This window comes from Sebastes umbrosus, chromosome 14 (assembly GCF_015220745.1).
Source record: "Sebastes umbrosus isolate fSebUmb1 chromosome 14, fSebUmb1.pri, whole genome shotgun sequence".
Classification (NCBI taxonomy): domain Eukaryota; kingdom Metazoa; phylum Chordata; class Actinopteri; order Perciformes; family Sebastidae; genus Sebastes; species Sebastes umbrosus.
The window spans coordinates 19,711,694-19,735,934 of NC_051282.1; the positions used below are offsets into that span (position 1 = coordinate 19,711,694).

The following is a 24,241-nucleotide window of genomic DNA, read 5'->3' on the forward strand; positions in this document are numbered from 1 at the left end:
CTCACGGTGGCAATAGAGGAAAGGTCAGAGGGAGGTCAGCATTATTACAAATCGTTCTCTGGGGACTATGATTTTCTGTATCAAACATAATGACAGTCTGACCAGTGCTCTGACAGCTTACTGAAATAGTGTTCAAACAGCATTTATAACAGAAATTGCAATTTATGTTTAATGTTATATGATGTTATTAGAAGTCAAAGTAAATTCCAGATAAATGAATTAGAACAAAACAGAACTGTTCATTGTCATGGTATTATAGACTGGATTGTGACTGAAGTGAGATCAATAATGCATCACACACTGCATAGTTTCATATACCATTTAATGATTCAGTGTAAACATGCAACATGTAAACATCACAGTGGTCAAAAAAGGGCAGTACCTTGACTTAGAAATGAGCACTTTAGAGACAAAAAAAGCTACACAACAGTCCCCTTCCCCCCTCCACCCCATTAAGGCATTTAAAACATGAGACGTGATAAAAAAAGTTGTATTTGTACCCGTTATGAAAGCATGGACCTCGCACACTGAGACAAAGGCAAATATTTGAAACGATTCAACAGAAGGCCATGTGTAGGACGGTTAAGATGACACGGCTGCCGATGGACGGAGAGAGCTTTGGGCTCTATCTGGTCTCCAGCACGCCGTCTCTGATCCTCCACCTCCAGGCAGAGCTGAAGTCTGGAGCAGGAACACAGCTGAGCTCCATACCGGACTCCTGCACCTCCTCATCGTGAGCAACCTGCTGGCCCTGCTGGGTTTCCAGGGTGAAAACCCTCTCAGAGATCTAGAAAAGGAGAGACACATATATGTATTAAAACAGATGTAATCTTGCTTTTTTACAAACACTGAAACAGACTGAAACATCATCAGCCCTCACCTGATCACTGATGCCAGTGGCGATGTGGCCCACCTTCACCCGGCGCGTCTCTCTGATGCGGATGCTCTTCCTGTTGAAGTCTCTGATGCAGACATCCACACCTGAGCCAATGACGGAGCAGATTGTTACATTTTGGTACGACATTAAATAGTTCAAAAGAAGAAAGGTGTTCATGTTTTGTCTCACCTTCGAAACAGCAGGGTGGTGGCAGCTGTGTGTGGCTCAGCAAATCCAGACTGGAAACCTGCACGTCTGGCTGACTGCTGTAGGAGAAGACACCGGAGCTGAAGTCGTCTCCTAGGCTCAGAGACCAGCGGCCAGAGTCCTAGAACAAAAAAAGAGGAAGCCAAACAGAGGGTCTGTTAGTACTTTAGCCAAAATAGATGAACACCAGTGAAGCTCTTTGTTTAAATCAGGGCTAAAACTAACGATTATTCTCATTGTCGATTAATCTGTCGATTATTTTCTTGATTAATCGAATAGTTGTTTGGTCTATAAAGTGTCAGAAAATGGTGAAAAATGTTGATCAGGGTTTCTCAAAGCTCAAGATAACGTCCTCAAACTGTCTTGTTTTGTCCACAACTCAAAGATATTCAGATATACTGTCAAAGTTGAGTAAAGAAACCAGAAAATATTCACATTTAGGAAGCTGGAATCACAGAATTTTGACTTTTTTTCATAAAAAATTACTCAAAGCGATTAATCGATTATCAAAATAGTTGCCGATTAATTTAATAGTTGACAACTAATTAATTAATTGTTGCTACTCTAGTTAAAATGGACCCAATATTGCAATATCTTGAGTATTTGGACAGGTAAAATTGATAATTTTTTTTTAGAGAGATTTGGAAAATTCTTATTCTGTGATGACAGTGCACAGCTGAGACAAGTAAAAAGGGTTTAAGTTATCAATCTATATGGTCATGATCGCATCATGATGCTACGCAGCTTTAAAATTGGGATGTATAATATGAAAACGTTTTTTTAGTATTAACAAATTCCACTATTTTGGATCCTTGTGTTGCAGGACGATGATGCAATTACAGAAAGTGATGACTTGGGGTCTTGATTGATAACTCAGATCCTTATCTACCAGTAATCAATCTCGCTCCAACTGTGTGTCTTCTGCATAGTGTGAGGTAAATTAGAGATGTTCTCTATTGTGAATTCTGGGTTACCTTTTTGTCCCATGGTTCCCAGTTGTAATGAGGGTCGCTGGTGAGACACGACAGGAGCATCTCAGGAGAGTGGAGCTGGGACAGACTGCTCAGGTAGAAATCTGCAAAACAAGCAGGAAAAAAAACAGTGAGTGGAGTTCAAAACATTTTTAAGACGAGAGAAGTAAGCAGAACGCTGAGGCTGAAGCTCACCTCGCTCCAGTTTACGCAGCTCAAGTTCGGGCACAGTGGTGATCTTGTTGCCCTTCTTGTGATTCGGCTCAGAGATCAGCGTCTGTGGACAGAAAAGTGAGTCTCGCTTTGACTCATTACGATCCTCTTCATCATCCGGTTCCTCCGTCCTCCTCCCTGTTGTGGTCACTTTCTCAACAGACTCTTGATGCTCATCCTCGTAGCTAAAGTTGCTGTTGATAAGTTGCAGGGAGTCAGGAGGTTTGTTGGCGATGTACAGGGGCTCTGTGTAGGGTCCCTTCACTGGGCTGGTGAGTCCTCCCACTGCAATCACACACAATACATCACAAACTGTAGATGATGATGCATTCCTTTTTTAAGTAGTCGCAGGTTGATTTTCTTACTGCAGTTTCTCTGTACATTGCCATCATTTTTCAGGTTAAAAAAATAATCTATATTTTTCATTTACATTTAATAGAGATGGAGCACAATTAAATCCCGTCCACACCGGAGGGGAAAACAATTCGTTGCTCTTCATTGACTTTGTATTGTCTCTTTTTAAGATGCAAATACAACATTATTTATCAGATAAGGAGAGTGGGGCTACAATACATAGCATTTTTATTTTTTGTTATACTACTACTATTATTATGGAAACCAGTAATAACCAATAATTTGTTATTTGTTTATTTGATTTAACTGGGTGTGTATGGACGCACCTGGTTGCATTGATATGACCACAGTACAGCTTTAGTTACCTTCTCTCAGAGCTCTGGCAGTTTTCTCTTTGAGCTGAGATGCGGATGCTCTCTTGGCTGGATCCTTCTGAAGTCCCGCCTTGATCACTTCGGCTGTGAAAGGGCTGCAGTCAGGCGGGATCTCCCTCAGAGGAGGAGCCTCGTTGGCGATCTGTAACCGTCACGAAAAAGGGACCCGGTCAAAGTCTGATGTGAATACTGTGAAGAGCGGACTTGAACATCTGCGATGAAAACAGCAGGGTGTGGTGTGACTGTGAGGTATACCTTCAGGTAAAGTCTACAGGTGTAGTATCTCGTCCACGGTTGACACGCATTGAGCATGTGCAGTAACATACAGCAGCTGCTCCACACATCTGCTTTGGCTCCGCGGGGTTCCCCTTTTACTATCTCAGGGGCCATGTGGGTCTCTGTGCCCTTCAGATCTGAGTTGAATTACATTAGGAAAACAATGAATTAAGACACTGAGGTGGATACTCATCTTCTTAAGTGAGTGGCTAGAGTTACACAGTGTTTACCTTTGGACCCGCTGAGGCTCTGTCCCCGATTGTCGAGTCTCTCTGCGTGTCCAAAGTCGCACAGGAAGGTGTCTCTACCGTCCTCCGACAGCAACACATTGTCAGCTGTGGGAAACAAGCGGAGTCAGTAATCCACTGCATTAGCACTGGTTTCCATGACAGTGTGATGACATAATTAGAAACAGGGCAGCTGCACAGACACAAAACAGTCTACAGACAAAAGGAGCAAAAATAAGAGGGACATATGACATCAGCGAGGGACAGCTGCTGTAGAAAACACTTTAATAAGGAATGAATGTGGAGGCCGGTAACAAACAGGCAGCAGATAAAAAGATGTGGCGTCACTGCCTTGCTTTTCCTGAGGCATTACAGACACCAGGTGGCGCCTGAGCTACAACAGCACAATCATGTTTCTCTTCTGTTTTTTTTGCGCTTCCTCTAACTTAGTTCTCTTTTTGTTTTCTCTTTCCTTCTTTTCAAAAACTTCTTTCCACTTTATTTTCATCTTCTGCCTTCTTTCTGTCTCTGTTCTCTCTCTCTCTCTCTTCTCTCGCTAACTACTTCCTGCTCCTCGCCCCATCCCCCCGCTCTGTTTCGTTCTCCCTTTCTTTCTTTCTTGCTCTCCTGATTCTGTGCACATGCGCCGCCTCTAAAGATCAGCGGTGAGTCACACTGTGGGAAATTCCCAGCCCGTCGTCTTCTCTGTGGCAGTCTGGTTTCACAACACAGGTGCTGAGGATCAGATCTACTGTATCTGTGACACTTGTGTTCCACACAACAGCTGCACACAAAGACACACAATCCTCTGATGAGAACTAATTAGAAATCTGACTTATTCTCTCTGTATGTTTTTGTTTTCCACTACGCACCACAACAAGTAAAAGTCAAGCTGACACATTTAGTTTTTACTGTTATTACTATTGTGCTACCTGAAAGTGTTTATGGGCCGATGTCAATATCTGATGTCTGAGTTTTTTTAGTCTTAACATTTACATTCATATTTTAGATAGTTCATCGCTTTAGAGGCAGAAGACTGTATATAAAAAAAACAATCAAAAAGTGGCACTATCTAGCAGGACACAGGGATATAACAATCCATTATTAAACATATAAACATGTAGTTTTTATTTGGGGAAAAGTACCTAAATCTGCTTCTTGCTTTGCTTTTGTTGCATTTCAGAACATAACAAAAATATAAAATACTAACAATTACTCAAATACTTTAGATTGGTGGTTCCCAAAGTGGTGTCCAGGGGCCCCTAGGGGCCCTCAGCTAAAAGGGGAATCATTTATTTTCACTATAATTCCATCCATAAGTAACATGATGACAGAATGTATGATTATTTTAATAATGGGTTTAATACACTTTCTGTAATAACACATCTAAAAGCAAAATCAGATGGGGGACCCTGGGATAAAATCTTATCAAATGGGTGTCTGTGGTCTAATTTGTTTAGGGGTCCTTGATGTGAAAAAGTTTGGGAAGCACTGCTTTAGATTGCTTAGGTGTTAAAATAAAAGTCTTGAATAAACTAAGGCTGCATTCACACCAAATCAGGCGTTGTGGCGATTGACGCAGGGTTGAGCGTTGGTGTGGGAGTGTCACTTAATGGCTCATTAACAGTAAACGACTGCATGACGTCTTTTGCTCCCTCATGGCTCGCCTTCACAGCTCTGGGTCACCGGTTACGTGATTGGCCACCTTTCTCCAAAAGTTGATTCTGTTTCAACTTTTTGCACTTTTTTTTCCCAGCACCCCCTACGTCCCCGCCACTGCAGGCTAAACACACCACCCACATTCAAATGAATGAGAGGACTGGCGTGAATGCAGCCTAATAATGATGGTTGATTTGAGGTTAAAGCTAGTGGATCCAGGACAAATTGAAATACTTTATATGTCTTTTTATGTCTGTATGTCTTTAGAAAACTGTTGGAGGGATTTTAAGTTATGAAACACATTCAACAGTTGAAATCAGTTTCCCTCATGGCGTCCCCATTCATGTTTGGACGTTTCAGTATAACTCAGATTAGACTTGAACATTAGTTGTTGTAAATATGTGAAAAAGAAATTGTCAAAATATCCTGTTGTATGACGTACCTTTAATGTCCAGATGCACCACTTTTTTCTTCAGTAGGTACTCCAGTGCTGTTAAGGTTTGTGAGTGGTAGTGGAGACTCAGGTCCTCTGGCAGCCGGCCGCGCTCCGTTATCAGCTGGCCCAGGGAGCCTGGAATAACAGACAAGGTCAGACCAGGATAAAGACTGAGAGATATCTTGTTAATATTTACAGTGTCTGATTCAACTATTCCTTTTTATTAAGGCCTGGAATTTGATGACGAAGGAAAGGTGTGAGGTATGTAATTGTGTTTATCTCCCATCATAGACGTTGGGTGTAATTTGGATCGTAACACTTCAAGGAAGCTCAACAGTCATTTCTGGCGTCCCAGAACCGCCCACTTCCACATCTCGACACGAATCACATCCTTTTTTTTTCTGTAATCTCCATTATTCTCATGCGTTTTGCACTTAATTCATCACATCTCACCCAACTATTTCCACCCTCAATCTCAACATCAGCAGTGAGTGCTGGCTGAATGTGAAGTGAGGCTTGTTTACCTGATTTGAGGTCCATGAAGAGGCGAACGTTGGGTCCCTCTCTGACCACTGCAAAGAGCTCCACCACACGAGGAGATCTGAGGGCACTCCACGCACCCACCTCCTCGCTGCTGAACCTCTTCAGGGCGATCTGTGAAGAAACGATGGAGCAAAATGGTGAGCACACTTTAAAACTAGGCTCAAAACACAAAGAGGGACGATATGCTCTGCGTTACCTTTTTGACAGCAAACTTGAAGCCTGTGTTGACATCTTGAGCGCTGTGTACTTCACCGTAGGAGCCCTCCTTGATGAACTCTGAGAGGACGTACTCCCTCCCTTCCTTGTATTCAGAGTCAACCGGCTGGATGCTCTGATAGAATAAGAGAGAATAAGTTAGTTTGGTGGAACCACATTTAAAAACGAGACAGAAAGTAGTAAAGCAGAACATACTTCATTATAAAAGATGATTCCCTCGTTGATGACAGAGTCAGCTGCTGAGAGCTCATCTTCCTCTTCTCTTACATCCCTCTCCACATCTTTGAAAAAGGGCCCTGCGTAACACGGGTCCCCCTGACTGACGCTGCCCCTGAGGCCAGCAAGAGCCAGAGAACAGTCTCCCTGACTGCTGAGGGAGTCCGAGTCGCTGTCCTGCCCATAGGAGTGGAGACTGGAGAGGGGGCCGCAGACCGGGTCCACCCAGTTCAGAGAGCAGCTGGAGCCTGTGTTGTAGACCTGTCGCCTGTAGGGAGAAGGCCCTCTGTCCTGCTCTTCGGAGCTTTCAACGCAGCTACAGCAGGAAGAACTGAGGTCACTTCTCCCTCCAAGAGACGACTCATCCTACAAGACACAAGCAGAGAGCATGGTTGATCATACTCTATGATGTTTACATTCTCAGGTTAGTTTGCTCCGGGGCTCAAGGCCATGAGAAGCAGCTTTGTCTGAATTTGGTGATTCACTTCCACAACACAGGAGAGCTAATGTTTGCATGGGAATGTCTAGAGATCGAGCCTGCGACTGCCAAAGAATGTTGCAGTTCGTCCTTGAAGATGATTCACAAGGAAAACACTGCAAGCACTCGCAGTTCTTTTAAGAGTATACAACCTACTTCTTAATGGCAGTTTAAATAGCTTTTTCATAAATGATATGTGAAGAATAACCAGACTTCTTACCAGGATCCGGACCTGAGAACTTCCACTCTCCTGTTCAGGGACTCCAGAGGGCGTTCGGTGTCGCTGCTTCTCCTTCTTCTTCTCCTTCTTCTTCTCCAGTTTTTTCTTCCCTTTGCGCTTCTGTCTCTTCCTGGTCTTCTTCCTCGGGGCAAGCTGCTGTGCTGGCGAGCTGCTCGGCTCCTGCATGGAGGCCATGGTCGGGCACGCCACATTGTTGTGCTCCAAGGAATGACTGAAGCAGAAGTATGGCGACGATGTAAATTCCAGACATAACAAACATGAAGTGTGAAATACAGAAGCAGTGTAGTCCGGGTAATGTCATACCTGCTGGTGTAGATGTTCGAGGACGAAACAAAGGAGCGTTCAAGGGAGGATGGACATAACTCTTGGGAGTCCTGGGTTTCACCTGAGGAGAGCACAGTGTCAGTGTTAACTGCCAAGGCACAGCTTTCTAATGCATTATTCAAAAATATATATAATTACATTCAGCTTGGGCAATGAAGGTTGAGGTCTTCAGTGGCATTTCTCCCATTTGCTCTGCGGTCCCACGTGTCAGGACTCTTTTTAACAAAGGGTTGATGTAGCCCATTTTGCTGTCCTTCCCCTCCTCTTCCTCCTCCTCCGCCACCTCCTGCTCCGCAGCCGAGCAGGATGGGAACGATCCCTTCAGCTCAGCTTGGGATGACCCGGAGAAGGGTGCTGTCGAGTTAAAAAGCCTTTGCCTCACCGCCATTTCATCTGCTGGATCTGGAGAGAGACAACATCACAATAAGTCAAGAGCTTTCTCTACAACTGTACAAATGACAACATTAATGTCATATAACCAATATTTGTAATTATAACCGATCATCATCGCCGGAACTTCTATGCAGCTGTTTTCTAAAATCTTGGTAATAATTTTTTTCTAATCTAACATGTTTGTAGATTAATGGAGTTGACTGAAGACATGCTGGCTGTGTTTCAATCATGAGAGTTTATAATAGGGCTGCAAATGTATCTGCTGATTATTTTCTCGATTCATCTTTTTGTCGATATTTGTAATATCCCACAGCCCACGTGGACGTCTTCAAATGTCATGTTTTGCCCGGCCAACAATCCAAAACCCACAGATATTCAGTTGACTATCTTATATGTAGAACTGCAAAGATTAATAAATTAATCTATTAGTTGTCAACTATTAAATTAATCGCCAACTATTTTGATAATGGATTAATCGCTTTAAGTCATTTTTTAAGAATAAAAACTCAAAATTTTCTGATTCCAGCTTCTTAAATGTGAATATTTTGACAGTAAACTGAATATCTTTGAGTCGTGGACAAAACAAGACATTTGAGGACGTCATTTTGGGCTTTGGGAAACACTGATCCACATTTTTCACCATTTTCTGACATTTTATAAACCAAACAACTAAGGATTAACCAAGAAAAAAATCATTAGTTTGCAGCCCTACTTATATGACAAAGAAACCGTCAAATCCTTACATTTGAGAAGCTAGAACCAGCAAACCTTTGGCATTTTTGTTTAGAAATAATTTGCCAATATGCTCTAGTTCTAGTTTATGATATTTTATATTTTACTGTGTCTCCTTTTAAATGGCACTTTCAATTGACATTAAAACTGATTTGGTTGAACATTTATTGACGTGTTATTTGTTGGTGCTTTGTGTTGATAGAGTAAATCACGTGGTTTCTGACTATCATCGCTAGTGACGTGACCTTTATAAATGTTATGAAATTTGTTCCTCAGAAAAACTACTTCCCCATAACTTAACAAAGGACTTTTTACTATCTGATAATGTCAGAGCGATGGTGCCTAAAAAGAGAAAAAACTGGATAGTGACAACCAAATATATGTCTTATTTTCAAGTTAAACTTTTATTTATTTATTTGTTTTCCTTAATTTAGTTCTTAATGTTTACTTTGTTTACTTTTAAGGGGCTAAAAAGTTAATTATGTTAATTCCGGGATCACTGGTTGTAATCAAACAAGGCAGAAGAGCTCATACACTTTTGACTTTTGACAATTCAAGATGTTTCCTGTGTTGCACACACTGCAATGAAACAATGACAGGCTTTTCATATTAATCTGCTTCTTTATAGGATTGATTTGAAGTTTAACACATTTGCCTGTGTCAAAGTGCGCTCAGGATCATGGTGATAAGTTGAACTGAAACTTTGAAAGTTTGCTGTGGGCAGACGAGACAGGAAACTCAACCCTGGCCTTGTTTTGACAGTTGCAAAACTGTGTCGTTAAATGCGAGCGCTCCGTTTCACTCAGAGGAAGTCAAATACAGCACATTAAGGCCCGGGCCAGGCTGAATCTCCAATAAAGATTTGCACGATTGACTGCAGATGGCGTGGAGGTTATAATCGTCGAAATATGTTTGACTGTAAAAATCAGCACGCTCAGACACGCTCTTTCATCTCAGCACTGGTTATAATGTGCATTAAAATGCAGTTTGAAAGGAACTTGGACTACAGTTGCTGCATGTTGCATCAGTGTGTTTCTCCTTGTCACTCAGCTTTTGACTCTTTCTGCACACATACAGATATTCTTGATAAAGGTCATACCAGGATTATCTTGATTAAAACAATCGCATGGCTACAAAACCCCAGTTTCCCCAGTAGTTTTTGCATATTCTTGCTCTTGTCAATACTAACACAGCATATACAAGTAAGTATACAAGTAATACCAAAGAAAGTTCAATGAAAGCTGTTCAGTAGTGTCATTACCTTGTGTGCCGACTTCATGCACTGCAAGATTATTCTAGAACAAAAGCAATTCAACTGTCACTTCCTTCTTAAGACGCTGCCGGTGCTCTTAGAGCCAGACCTAACACCACACCCCGATGAATTTACGTGGAAAGGAAATAGAGAAAAACCCGCAGCAATAAACACAACCACAAAAACAACTCTGTGAGTGTGTGTGTGTGTGTGTGTGTGTGTGTGAGGCAGAGGGGCGTGTGGACGTACCGACAGATGCCAGTCTGAACGGCTCTCTCTCTCCTGTGTATCCGCTCGCAATAACCTGTCATCTACATTAGTAAAACTAGGTGCTGCTGTGTTTGTCTGCCTTCATGTCCTGGTTCTCAGTAACGTCTCTGTCCCCGCCGCTCTGCTCTGCTTGATGCTGGCTCGTAGCCAACCCGTGGGGGGGAGGAGCTGACTGAAAAGGATTTATGGGAAATGCATCTCCACTTCCCCATATTCCCCCCTCCCTCCAGCAGGGCTGGCTTACTTGCTCTTCCCACTGACTAGATTAAAGGATAACATGTTTGGTTATGCTTTTGATGATCGACTGTGAACTACGGACAGTTAAAAAGCAGAACATCAGCTCTCTGTTTCCTGTCAACATACTGTATACTCAGGTTTTACTTTTATAGATGTGATTATTACAGCAGCATGGTATCAGAGTCTAATCAAAAACAGAATATGGACAAATAAGATGTTCTCTAATTAGGTCAAACACATGTTTCTGTATGAGGACGGAACCTGCCAAAATAAAAAATAAATAAATAAATTACTCAATAAATAAATAAATAAATAAATATGTCATTGAGTGTAGCAAAATGAATATTAAAAATAAATGTAGCCATTAATAAATTGATCAAATGTGACATAAATTGATATTTCTGTTTTAATTTGCTTCTTCATTTATTTATCTTTGTATTAATTCCCATATTCATTTACTATTCTGTTTAATTTTACCCTTTTATTAATTTATGTATTTATTTTTGCACTTACTTTTTTATTTATTAAATATTTATTTTTAGATGTATATATTTATTTATTTATGCATGATTTTCCCTTTGCATTTCAACCCTAATTTATTTCCCCAAACTTATTTATTTCTGTTTTCTTTACTTTACACATTTATTTTTACATTTCTTTATGCATTTCTGCTTCATTATGCAAATGAGGGGGCTGTCAATCAATGTATCTCACCATGCTACCTAGCTATACATAAATAAATTATAGGGAAACAGAAGAGTAAATAAATAAGGGAATTAATACAAATAAATAAAGTAAATTAAAACAGAAATATCAATTTATGTCACATTTTATCAATTAATTAATAGCTGCATTTATTTTTAATATTATATTTGCTACATTTAATGACATATTTATTTATTCATCGAGTCATTTATTTATTCATTTATTTTTGGTTTTGGCAGGTTCCGTCCTCCATATTTCTGGTCTTCTACACACACCCACGATACTAAATGTGATGCGTTTTGTGACCTTTCATGTGTTCTGATATCTTAATGAGCATGTGTGCCCTGTTTCCATGCTAATATAGATAATCTGTCATATGTCATGTGTGTCATGAGATACTCTCCACTATACGACACATGTCATAAAAAAACTAGCAGCATCAAACTCCTGATATCTGATATCATGAGGATCTTGTGGAAAATATTTGCCGCCACCGAGAGAATTCAGAGCAAGCGTATGATGAGCTGTCACTTGAAACTTTGGGCGTCTTCTTTCGTCTATCTCAAATAATCTCACTTCAAAACAACTTGCTCATATTCAAACCGCCACAGAACACAGGAAGTTCAGACCGCCACTTTAGAGGCGACAGCATGAACCAAGAACACAAAGCAAAATGCAAGTTGCTTCCTTTGTGTAAAGGAAACTGTTTGCTGTCATGGCAACAATATCTTAGAAACACTGATAATATCATGCTAGTTAGTTAGGGTTTAGTTTTGGCTTCTCTATTAGCCACCGACTGATTCAAAACTTGCCTAGAGATGCACCGATACCGTTGCCGGATCGGATATCGGGCGGATATTGACTCAAATAGCTGGATCGGGTATCGGTGACAATGGAGCCGATCTATTCAATTCAATTCTATGTTTACATACTATATACATTATATACTGGTATTTTAATTCCTGTTTAAGTTTTGACCAATTTGTTGCTGGTGTACGATTTATTATCTTAATAATAAATATCAATCCAGTAAATTTATATCTGTGTATTAATTTGTCAGGAAAGCAATGTTTGGTGTCTGGTTTTCTTAATCCTCTATAATAGTAAACGGACTGTTTTTATGGATTTATGTTTTTTTAGGATTCCTTTCCTCATTTTTTATAATGCCAAAGTATTTACTTCTTTTATCTCACAAGGCATGTGCAATATATTTTTACTGCCTCTTTGATGTACTACTGTACTACCATTGTATTAAGTTGATGCAACAGTGTGAAGTACTATTGCCCAAGCTAAATTTCCCACTAGGAGCAATAAAGTATATCTTATCTTATCTTTTTAAGATGTCATACTTGGCTGTGGGAAATTGTGAAGGGCATGTTTTTGCTATTTGCTGGCATTCAAAAGTCAAGACCAAATGATTAATTGAGAAAATAATAGGTAGATTAATCAATAATGGAAATAATATTTAGTTGGAGCTCTAGTTTGGTCTATAAGATATCAGGAAATAGTAAAAAAAATGCCCTTCACAATTTCCTGAAGCCCAAAGTAAAGATATTCAATTTAAAATTATATAAAACACAGAATCCTCACAATTGAGAAACTGGAACCAACAGATGTTTATCATTGTTCCAGTGTCATGGGCTGTTGCATTGGACTACATGAGATTCTACATATGTACCTAATAAGTACAGTAAGTACACAATAACCATAAGTGGTACAATCCATTGTAATTTTTAAGTTTTGCAGAGAAATCCGGAGCTAAACTCCACATACAGTCAGTGGCTATATTGAGCCGTCTCCTGCTGCACACCCACACAGATTAATGAAATTCCAAAGCCTTTAGTAAGGACAGAGAAAAGGGACTCAACCTGGAGTTGGCCACAGAAAACACACAGGCAAGCATTCCTTAAGGGAAACGCCGGCTGCTTCTCAGGAAAATGTCCCGGTCCTGGACTACATAATGTGTCCAGAGCATTTAAGAACCCATCTGCATGCAACACTTCAAGTTTTACTCACACTATACAGTCTGACCTTTCGGTTCCTCTTCTAACAACTTCTCTTTTCACTTTTGTTACTTCACTAACAACTACAATAATCAAACATTTTCTGTACATTTTCATTCAGCTGATCGTGTTCTGTATGTTAATTGTGGGTATTTGAAAATAGTCATTCCCTTTGACGATCCTGGATTAGATAAGAAGATGTATTATGATCGCAGTTTTGTTTATGTTTTCTCCGTTTTATATCAGTGTGTGAACTGAAAATATTTGGGTTTTGAACTGTTGGTCAGACAAAACAAGAAGTTTGAAGAGGTTAATTGATAATGAAAATAATCCTAAATGAAAATTCATCAAAAGCATGCATCCCGTCTGATATCACTATTATCTTTACTTATTTGCGTTCTCGTTGAATCTAAAATCTACTAGCCACTCAATAGATTACCATTGTTTATTTGGTGGGGGTGAGTGTAGCAAATTTGGCAGCCACTTGCATATTTTAACTGCATTTGGCTGGTGGCTGGTGCTAATTTCCAACCCTGATGCCAAATGACATTTTGTTATAGAGGAAAGATCAGAAACACATAAATTGAACAAGTGGAAAACACAAAAAGTTTCATGAAGCAGTAACACTTGAATGTATAACTTGAAATCTGGCATTCATTTGACATATTGCATGCTATGTTTGACTACACTGTAGTCTAACAGGCCTATAGTTATGTAGTAAACTACTCTATAGTGTAAAAGTGTACAGGAGTGGACCCTACTTTGTAGATTTATACAATGTGTTTCTGCACTTTCTCTTTATTTCGCAGGGGGAAAAGTATAAAGGACATTTGCACTGACAACAGGACACCATTGGTTTCTCATTCAAGGATGGACCCAGGCCAGGGCTGTTTAGCTCTAAATGCAGGCCAGGAGTTTGACTCTGGGCCAAGAATGGTCCTGCATGTATTTGTGCAGTCAGTGTGGAGAAGAGCAGGACTTTGGTTGGACTCAACATACACCAAGGGGGTGACTAATGTAAAACAATTAAATCTGGTAGATATGGGCAGATAAGAGCTGATAATAGCATGAAATATATCAATATTGGACAATATGAAGTGAGCATAATGGGGACTCCTAGGTAAAGTTAGTAATAAGTGAAGTTAAAATGATCACCTTTCATCTTGTTTTTGTATAAGACCAGACTTCACTGCATCTTAAATTGCACTTTCTCACGTTGTCTAACCTCGTCATAACGTTCTCTCCTGCTGTTGTCGGCGTTTGTCTGAGTCTCTGTATAATGTCTTTTTTGTATGTGTTGTAGCGTTGTTTTAGTTTGTTCAGAGGTAATATATGAAGGCAATCTTCTGTATTTGTTAATTCATGATGGATTAAAGCTGCAGTAGAACAGAGGAGATGGGGATTGAATAAAGATGAAAACACAAAGATGATCTTAAAGGAAGTTCTCTATCTGAAATAATTAGTGTATTACATGCTTCTTATGTTTTCAGATTATAATTATTGATCTATATGGTAACATAAAGGAAGTCCTGTCATAAGACTTCCATAACAAACACAATGATGATAGCATGAAATATATCAATATTGGACAACATGAAATGAGCATAATGAGGACTCCTAGGTACAGTTAGTAATAAGTGAAGTTAGTGAAGTTAAAGGAATCACCTTTCTCTTGTTTTCTTATGTATTACATGCTTCTTATGTTGATTTTCAGATTATAATTATTGATCTTAAAGGTAACATAAAGGAAGTCCTGTCATAAAACTTCCATAACAAACACAAGCATCCAACAACAGTCTAGAAAAAGTAGAAACAGTTGTTTTGATCATACACATCTGGCTGTTGAAAAACGTTGGTAACATAACATTGTACTGCCAATTTTACAGTAACAGCAGCCTATATTTTACTGTGCAGACCTTTGTTGTGTTGAGCCATTGTCACAAACAACAAATAAAATCATAGAAATAAACTCTATATGTCTCCTGTTAGCTGTATTGTTCTTGAAGACTGTATCTCTCTCTCTCACTAAGATAATAACTTCCTTATTCCAGCCATACAATATAGTAATAAGTGAAGTAGATCACCTTTCTCTTGTTTTCTTATGTATTACACGTGTAATACATGCCTCTTATGTTGATTTTCAGATTATAATTATTGATCTTAAAGGTAACATAAAGGAAGTCCTGTCATAAGACTTCCATAACAAACACACAACAGTCAGGAAAAAGTACAAACTGGAGTACAAAACAGTTGTTTTGATCATACACATCTGGCTTCAACAGGCGTATGTTGAACAACTTTTGATAACTGCCAATGTTACAGTAACAGCAGCCTATCTTTTACTGTTCAGCCCTTTGTTATGTTAAGCTATTGTCACAAACAAAACATAAAATCATATAAATAACCTCTATATGTCTCCCGTTAGCTGTATTGTTCTAGGAGAGTGTCTCTCTCTCTCTCTAAGATAATAACTTCCTTCTTCCAGCCACACTCAACCGCCATTTCACATCAAACTTTAGACACTCGTTAAGAAGTCTGAACTTTTTTAAATAAGAAATCAATGTGTCAAAAAAGAGAGCAGAAAAGACTGAGATATAAAACTGGTTAAACTATATTAATTTAACCATAAGTGTACAATAGATTTTACACTTACCGTTCTACCAATTAGTAGGCGTCGGCCGTTGGCGATCAGATCATGTTCAGCTCTGTGTAGCTAGCTAGAATGATCATTTCCGGTTGTGTTTTTCAAAGTAACTATTATGTTCCCTTAACTTTACACTAATTGTATCCAAAAATACCATGACACTATTCATCACAATTAAAAGTAGTCATTGATTGATTTGATACATCTTTAGTGCTACTTGCGCTCTAGTAATATGTTTTGAATTTTTTGGTAAGTGACAGTTACGCTTTTAATTTGAAGCTGAAATTTCTGTACTTCCTGTAAGCGCCTGTTTCTAATTTGACATTTGACTTGACAGAGCAAAAGAATATACGTAAGCAATACGTCATAGTTTGGTGGTACCACACATGCGCAGTGAAATCTGACCGCAGCTTCAGTTACACTGCGCATGCGTTGTACCCGGAACACAAGACCAGTGACTTACCCTCTTTCTATAGGCCTTGAGACAGAGGAGGAAATGCTCATGAGGTGTGAAAAACTAAACTGAAAGTTGTAATAAACTGCACAAATTACCCCCTTTTAATTCCATGCTAAATTTCAAATTTGTATTTAGGTACTTTTCTTTGTTTCTTTAGTTTTCTGTTCAGTGCATTCCTCCAGTTTGCCTTCATTTTTTTCTAGTGTTGCCTACTGTCTGTTCCTATGATTATGATTACTTGCTATAGATAAAGTTAGACTGACCTTAAATTTACACCGAACTGTGTAGAATCTACACTATTTACTACTTAGAAGACCTGTACTATATGTGCAAATACACGTAGTACATTGTACCTCTTCTAAATAGGGTTATCTGTAATGACACAGATTTACCACAAGATGGAATCATAAGCTACTGACAAAAGGCAATTTCTGTATTACTGCATGTATTACTGTCTATATTCACATGTAACATTATAGGCTGCCCCATGTGCAATCTAAATTAATTATACTGTGATAGGATTAAATTAATTAGGCTAAGTATTAGTGTCTTTCATAGTCAATCATTATACAAACATGGCAGTCAAATTCAAATTCAAATAAGCTTTATTGGCATGAATGTTCAGGTTACATTATTGCCAAAGCTAAATTACATAATAATGAATAATTACATTTCACAACTGGTTGAACTGGGGGACCAGTGCATTAACTGTGATGGTATGACTACAAGAGGGTGAATTCCTGGATATAGATCTACAAATAGACCTATATGTTCCCATTTAGAACATGGCCATCTTACAGGTGAAACTATGCATAAGATTTCAGTCACTGTTGAGATTTCAGTCACTGTTGAGCTTAGCACTGATGTTTTTATCCTGTGATTTTAAGGTATATGACCAAAATGTTATGGTGTAGGAAAATATAGCCTAATGTAATAATGTAAAACCAATTATCACTGTTTAAGAAGTTATTCCAAAAAATGTGTTTACTATGAGCGTAGTAAACCTGACTATGTATCACAAAAAACTAAACTTAACTGCCTTTGCTTGGTTATAATAATAAAATGATAACATTTATTTATGGCACTTTTCTAAACAATGTTACAAAGTGCTTCACAAAAGAAAAGAAAACCAAACAAGGCAGATAAAATGAGAATAAGGCCAAAGGACATGAGCACATGTCAATATGGACACACCGTAAGTCGTTCAAGCAGCTTCATCCAGAAACTTGCTGCAAGTTCTGAGTCTGTGTCATGTGTGAATGGAGGCCAAAGAAGATATTGATGATCTGGTAATTTCCTCTTCTCAATACCAAGTAAAATCCCTGGATATCTTCCTGTCATGACACTCGTGTGAACAAAAGCAAAGAGATTCTCAAAGCAAACCATTGAAGTATGTTGTTTAAACAAAGCAAACAGAAGAGTGGATCTCATTCTGCCATTTGCTCCTGGCAAGCATTTGAAAACAAGAAATTTTAGCATTTTTCTCATGTCTACAAATTGGATGGATTCTTACACAAAGCAGCTATCATCGGAACAGTTCCAATGATAGGAGAAACTAAAAGTGCTCTTCTATATTTCATTTTATTTTATAGACAATCACGTCACGTGTGGAAATCTTATGCATAGTTTCACCTGTAGGATGGCCATGTTCTAAATGGGAACATATAGGTCTATTTGTAGATCTATATCAGGCAAATTCACCCTCTTGTAGTCATACCATCACAGTTAATGCACTGGTCCCCCCAGTCCAACCAGTAAAATCTTGCTCATGCTTTGATTAGGCACATTTTTGAACTCATTTAGTCTAAAGAAATGTTAGGGCTGGATTGCCTGATGAACAGCAAACTCTCAGCACTTGTGTGAAGAATAAATGGAAAATTTCAGACCACCTGTCACCTGGCCGCACACCAAACAAGCAAACATGTCCACAGTGATGTCATGTACAAATGTACCCTAGAAATGTTATTAGGCTATTCTTATCATCCAGAAATAGTTACCATAAATGACTGTGTCCTGTTGATTATGATGCTTGCATCCATGGCCGGATTAACCTGTAAAGGATACTTACTCCGCAGTATCCCCACTTTACATCCTCTGTGTATTCTGTAAGATAAGATAAGATAAGATATTCCTTTATTAGTCCCGCAGTGGGGAAATTTACAGTGTACAGCAGCAAAGGGGATAGTGCCAAAAACAAGATGCATCAGCTAACACAGTAAAAAAAAGAGCTAAACAAAGTGTAACAAAATATGAACCATTCAATAGAAGGAAGTATAAAAATAGGAGCAGTATGTATTCGGTCAAGTATAGTGCACACAGCAGACCCAGAGACCAACTGGTTAGTACATGTACTATTGTACATGGGCCCTGTAACAAATAATATCAAATAAATAAATAAAATGCTAGAAGGTTTAGAGGAATAGGATCCTGTCAGTTAGTTTGATGTAATTTTAATAATTAAAAAAATTCCAAATTTATTTGTAAAGAACATTTAAAAACAACAACAACAGCTGACCAAAGTGCTGTGTAATCAAAATAACATAACTTTATTTTGAAATGTAGGCCCTACAACATGTGAGCACAATATAAATAATAATAATAATAATAATAATAATAATAATAATAATAATAATAATAATAATAATAATAATAAACTTTATTTATATAGCACTTTTCTAAACAAGGTTACAAAGTGCTTTTCAGAAAAGGACAAAAAAACAAACAATAAATAAATCAGCAAAGAATAAAACACAATCAACAGAGGGATCATAAAAACAAGAAACACCTGGAGGTAAAATACAATTTAGAAAGCAGTATATAGCAATATAAACTAAAGGTCTTAAAACTAGATCTTCAAACATTGCCCTCCAACAAGACAGGACATACAATTAAAATGAATTGCATAATAATGCTGTTATTAGAGGAGAAGTGAGAAAGGGGTAGGGAAATATAAGTTTTACTTTTACCTACTCCTTTTCGGACACTATTACTCTTGTTTTGTTTGTTATTATTTTGTATCTGTTTTTATTTATTTTTATGTTTGAAATAAAGTCTTTCATTCATTCATTCATTCATTCAATTAACAAAAATAACTGACACCCAGTGAAATGAGTACTTTTAGTGCCCCTGGGAATCTGGGGCTCCGGGCTGTTTTTCCTACAGTTACAAAGTGCTTTTCAGAAAAGGACAAAAAAAAAAAAAAAAAAAAGGGTTAAGAATAAAATACAATCAACAGAGGGATCATAAAAACAAGAAACATCTGGGGGTCAAATATAAATTAGAAAGCAGTATATAGCAATATAAACTAAAGGTCTTCAAATTAGATTTTCAAACATTGCCCTCCAACAATTAAAATGAATTGCATAATAATGCAGTACTTTACTGGTGCAATTTCCAAAATAAACCTGCAATTAATAAAATCAGCAAAAAATACCTGACACCCAGTGAAATGAGTACTTTTAGTGCCCCTGGGAATCTGGGGCTCCTGGCTGTTTTCCTACATCTAGCTATTATTTTACTGTAAAAAGATTAAACTCTGTCAGCAGACAAGGTTGTAAACAAGTAAAATATGCTGATACAAATTAACTGCATACATAACAGTATTAACATAGCTTTAATTCATTCCCATAGATAAACATCTTGGTGGAAACTCTGAAGGAAAAGGTCAGTTCACAGAGAAACTGAATCCTCTGTGATTATTTTGTATCTGTTTTTATTTATTTTTATGTTTGAAATAAAGTCTTTCATTCATTCATTCATTCATTCAATTAACAAAAATAACTGACACCCAGTGAAATGAGTACTTTTAGTGCCCCTGGGAATCTGGGGCTCCTAGCTGTTTTCCTACATCTAGCTTTTATTTTACTGTAAAAGATTAACTTGTCAGCAGACTAAACAAATAAAATATGCTGAAATGCAACTATGTAACTACATACATAACAGCATTAACATATCTTTTAATTCATTCCCTTAGATAAACATCTTGGTGGAAACTGTGAAGGAAAAGGTCAGTTATCCAGAGAGGCTGAGTGGTCTGTGAAGCGCACATCCTCGCACAGCGCGCGGCCGTTGGTCTCGCAGACAGACGGAGCTGTAGAGAAGCTGCTGCTCGGTTCAGAAAATGGCCGACAGATTTTCTAGGTTCAACGAAGAGCGTGATTTCCAGGTAAATGCATGTTGTACGAATGTCGGTTTCTCTCTCTATATATATTTTACAATGTCTGGATGCTTTAGCAACATAAATACGGACTAAAACGTTGTGTTATCACTAACTGCATCGTGCATTTCAGTCTATACGATGGTCGCTTTGCTAGCACTGCAAGCTAAGCTAAGCTAACGCTAGTGCACTGCGGCTCTTTTCAATTTAACTCAACGGCTTCAGTGTTTTGGCTTATTAGGCTCATATGATGGGTAATACAACTGCATACTACGCAACACCCGTTATCCACACAACAGCAAACTAGACACTGAAGTTAGCTGGTTAGTGACCTTGGTTATTTATCGACATATGCTAACGATGGATAGCTAGCTTAGCACGCTAGCTTAGCACGCAAGCTAACGTCTACGCATATTGAGCAGTTGTAGCATTAGCAATAAATGGCTGCATCATTTTGACAACTAGAAAACAACCACCGCAGCTAGTTAGCACTTTGAAATCAACATAGTTACAGCTAGATATATGTTGAAATCAACTTAGTTACAGCTAGATATATGTTGAAATCAACTTAGTTACAGCTAGATATATGTTGAAATCCACCTAGTTACAGCTATATATATGTTGAAATCAACCTAGTTACAGCTATATATATGTTGAAATCCACTTAGTTACAGCTAGATATATGTTGAAATCCACCTAGTTACAGCTAGATATATGTTGAAATCAACTTAGTTACAGCTAGATATATGTTGAAATCAACTTAGTTACAGCTAGATATATGTTGAAATCAACCTAGATACATTTAGATATATGTTGAAATCAACTTAGTTACAGCTAGATATATGTTGAAATCAACCTAGATACATTTAGATATATTGAAATCCACCTAGTTACAGCTAGATATATGTTGAAATCAACCTAGATACAGCTAGATATATGTTGCAATCAACCTAGATACATTTAGATATATTGAAATCCACCTAGTTACAGCTAGATATATGTTGAAATCAACCTAGATACATTTAGATATATTGAAATCCACCTAGTTACAGCTAGATATATGTTGAAATCAACTTAGTTACAGCTAGATATATGTTGAAATCCACCTAGTTACAGCTAGATATATGTTGAAATCAACTTAGTTACAGCTAGATATATGTTGAAATCCACCTAGTTACAGCTAGATATATGTTGAAATCAACCTAGATACATTTAGATATATTGAAATTCACCTAATTACAGCTAGATATATGTTGAAATCAACCTAGTTACAGCTAGATATATGTTAAAATCAACCTAGTTACAGCTAAATATATGTTGAAATCAACTTGGATACATTTAGATATATTGAAATCCACCTAGTTACAGCTAGATATATGTTAAAATCAACCTAGTTACAGCTAAATATATGTTGAAATCAACCTAGATACATTTAGATATATTGAAATCCACCTAGTTACAGCTAGATATGTTGAAATCAACTTAGTTACAGCTAAATATATGTTAAAATCAACCTAGTTACAGCTAGCTATATGTTGAAATCAACCTAGATATAGCTAGATATATGTTGAAATCCACCTAGATACATTTAGATATGTTGAAATCAACCTAGTTACAGCTAGCTATGTGTTGGTCCAGTAATTTGATGAAAACAATTTGATGAAACAAGGCAGATAAAATGAGAATAAGGCCAAAAAACATGAGCACATGAGTTAGTCCATCAGTATAGGCTAGACATTGGCAAAAACACTGGATTAAAGTAGATCAATGTTTCTTACGTCAATTCGGACACACTGTAAGTCGTTTAAGCAGCTTCATCCAGAAACGTGCTGCAAGTTCTGAGTCTGTGTCATGTGTGAAAGGAGGCCAAAGAAGATATTGATTATCTGGTAATTTCCTCTTTTCAATACCAAGTAAAATCCCTGGATATCTTCCTGTCATGACACTTGTGTGGACAAAAACAAAGAGATTCTCAAAGCAAACCATGAAAGTATGTTGTTTAAACAAAGCAAACAGAAGAGTGGATTTAATTCTGCCATTTGCTCCTGGCAAGCATTTGTTTGCAGCAGATGAAAACAAGAAATTTTAGCATTTTTTTCATGTCTGCAAATTGGATTGATTCTTACACAAAACAGCTATCATCTGAACAGTTCCAATGATAGGAGAAACTAAAAAGGCTTTTCTATCAACCTAGTTACAGCTAGATATATGTTGAAATCAACCTAGTTACAGCTAGATATATGTTGAAATCAACCTAGTTACAGCTAGATATATGTTGAAATCAACCTAGATACATTTAGATATGTTGAAATCTACCTAGTTACAGCTAGATATATGTTGAAAGCAACCCAGTTACAGATAGATATATGTTGAAATCAACCTAGTTACAGCTAGATATATGTTGAAATCAACCTAGTTACAACTAGCTATATGTTGGGCCAGTAATTTGATGACATTACGTGTAAATACTTCGAATATCTCGCTATTTAAAAGTGAGACATGGTCTTAATTATAGATGGCTTTTAGATAAACAACATGTCCTCAGCCACTAATTTGCAAAACTGTTTATAACTTATGTTTTCTTCCTTTTCATTGCTGTTTTTGTTGTTGTTTCGTTGCCAGGCAGATTTAGCTCACCTGTATTGTGTTTGTTTCTATAATGCAAGTTAAATTTATATTCTTCATTGGGAACAAAAGTAGGCTGAACACACTTGAGATGACAACAAGGGGCTTTTATTTTAGCTGTGTAAAGTTATCCATTAATTGTACAAATAATAAACCCATCCCTACTGCAGTCATAACATTATTTTTGTGACATTACATTATTTCAGGTTTACAACATAAGTGCTAGAGCTGAAGTTGCTGAATTTCACAACCCACATAGGAGCTGTTTGTCTTTCACTTGCCTTGCCCATCTGTTATCTATGACCACACCCAGTAAAACCCAAACACAACATTACAGATTAGACAAAATAAGATGCACGTTACCTTGTTTTTCTCTCACCATAAACCTTCTGGTATTCATCGCAGTTATTTTTCTAACGAATTCCTCAGATGACATAATCTCCCTGCTTTACCCAGCATCAGTCTTGCTTGTGTCCATAAATGTTTTTAAGCCACCTAACAGGTTTTTTAGTATTTGACATGATTATTATTGTGTAATCTACCAACTGGCAGTACAAGTGAAACATCTTAAGTATGTATGCTTGTGTCCTTCAGTTGCTCATGCTGTCTCAGAAGCAGTGTCAAAATCCTTCCCTTTTTAATAGCAATACAATGTTTTGCAGTAATTTTGAGAGGTTTTATCAGATAAAACCAGCCTCAAAGTTCAGTCAAGAGTTTGGGATTACGGATGGGCTGTTGTTTCCAGTCATGCACAGGTGCCATTTATCTAAAAGTTTAAAAATATTTCTTCCATCTTTTCACACAGCACATTGTCCAATTAGAAAAGTTGTGGTGTCTTTGTATAAACATAGATATTAGGATGAATGTTGAGGTAATTACTAGATAGTAAACATATTTGGTGACAAAAATTGGTGCCCATCATGAAAACATTTTCATTGCTGTGACCGTGTATGCTTTTCCAGTGGTTTGTAAAGGAAGTTGAGAGTTGCTGTATCAACAGTGATGTTCAGGGTCAGAGAAAGGGCATAGATTAATGATTTGAACACCAACCCAGCCCGTCTTTCTTCTTTTTTTCTGACAGCATTTTGTTCTGTCATTTATGCCCCCGTTAAAAATATGGCAAGTGTTTTTGAAGAAGGGGCCAGTGATGCTCTG

At 37.8% G+C, this 24,241-nt stretch overlaps 2 protein-coding genes across 9 annotated transcripts in view; one reads left to right on the top strand and one right to left on the bottom strand.

The window, feature by feature from the left end:
• Positions 1-305: 305 nt before the first annotated feature.
• map3k14a (mitogen-activated protein kinase kinase kinase 14a) lies at positions 306-16,029 on the bottom strand. 4 transcript variants are annotated; one of them, XM_037791992.1, is made up of 16 exons: positions 15,858-16,029; positions 7,751-8,014; positions 7,592-7,673; positions 7,268-7,499; positions 6,549-6,935; positions 6,334-6,468; positions 6,119-6,248; positions 5,601-5,729; positions 3,503-3,607; positions 3,252-3,409; positions 2,988-3,138; positions 2,251-2,553; positions 2,059-2,159; positions 1,067-1,205; positions 881-981; positions 626-787 (listed from the first exon to the last, which is right to left on the bottom strand). In XM_037791992.1, the coding sequence occupies exons 2-16, from the start codon at positions 7,998-8,000 to the stop codon at positions 626-628; spliced, it is 2,565 nt and encodes an 854-aa protein (XP_037647920.1). In that variant the 5' UTR covers positions 8,001-8,014; positions 15,858-16,029. The 4 variants fall into 4 exon arrangements, with proteins under 4 accessions (XP_037647922.1, XP_037647920.1, XP_037647919.1 ...); XM_037791991.1 differs by lacking the exon at positions 15,858-16,029 and adding an exon at positions 10,239-10,394; XM_037791993.1 differs by lacking the exon at positions 15,858-16,029 and adding an exon at positions 9,999-10,032.
• Positions 16,030-20,331: 4,302 nt separating this feature from the next.
• The window catches only part of gpatch8 (G patch domain containing 8), a 33,581-nt gene continuing 29,671 nt past the window's right edge, over positions 20,332-24,241 (top strand). For 3 of the 5 annotated variants that reach the window (XM_037791789.1, XM_037791790.1, XM_037791791.1), the window contains exon 1: positions 20,414-20,470. Coding sequence is in view for 1 of the 5 variants with exons in the window: in XM_037791788.1 (XP_037647716.1) it covers positions 20,426-20,470 (45 nt within the window). In the remaining 4 variants the exon portion in view is untranslated. Of the gene's footprint in view, positions 20,471-24,241 lie in introns of all 5 variants that reach the window. The other 2 variants (XM_037791788.1, XM_037791793.1) reach the window with 2 other exon arrangements.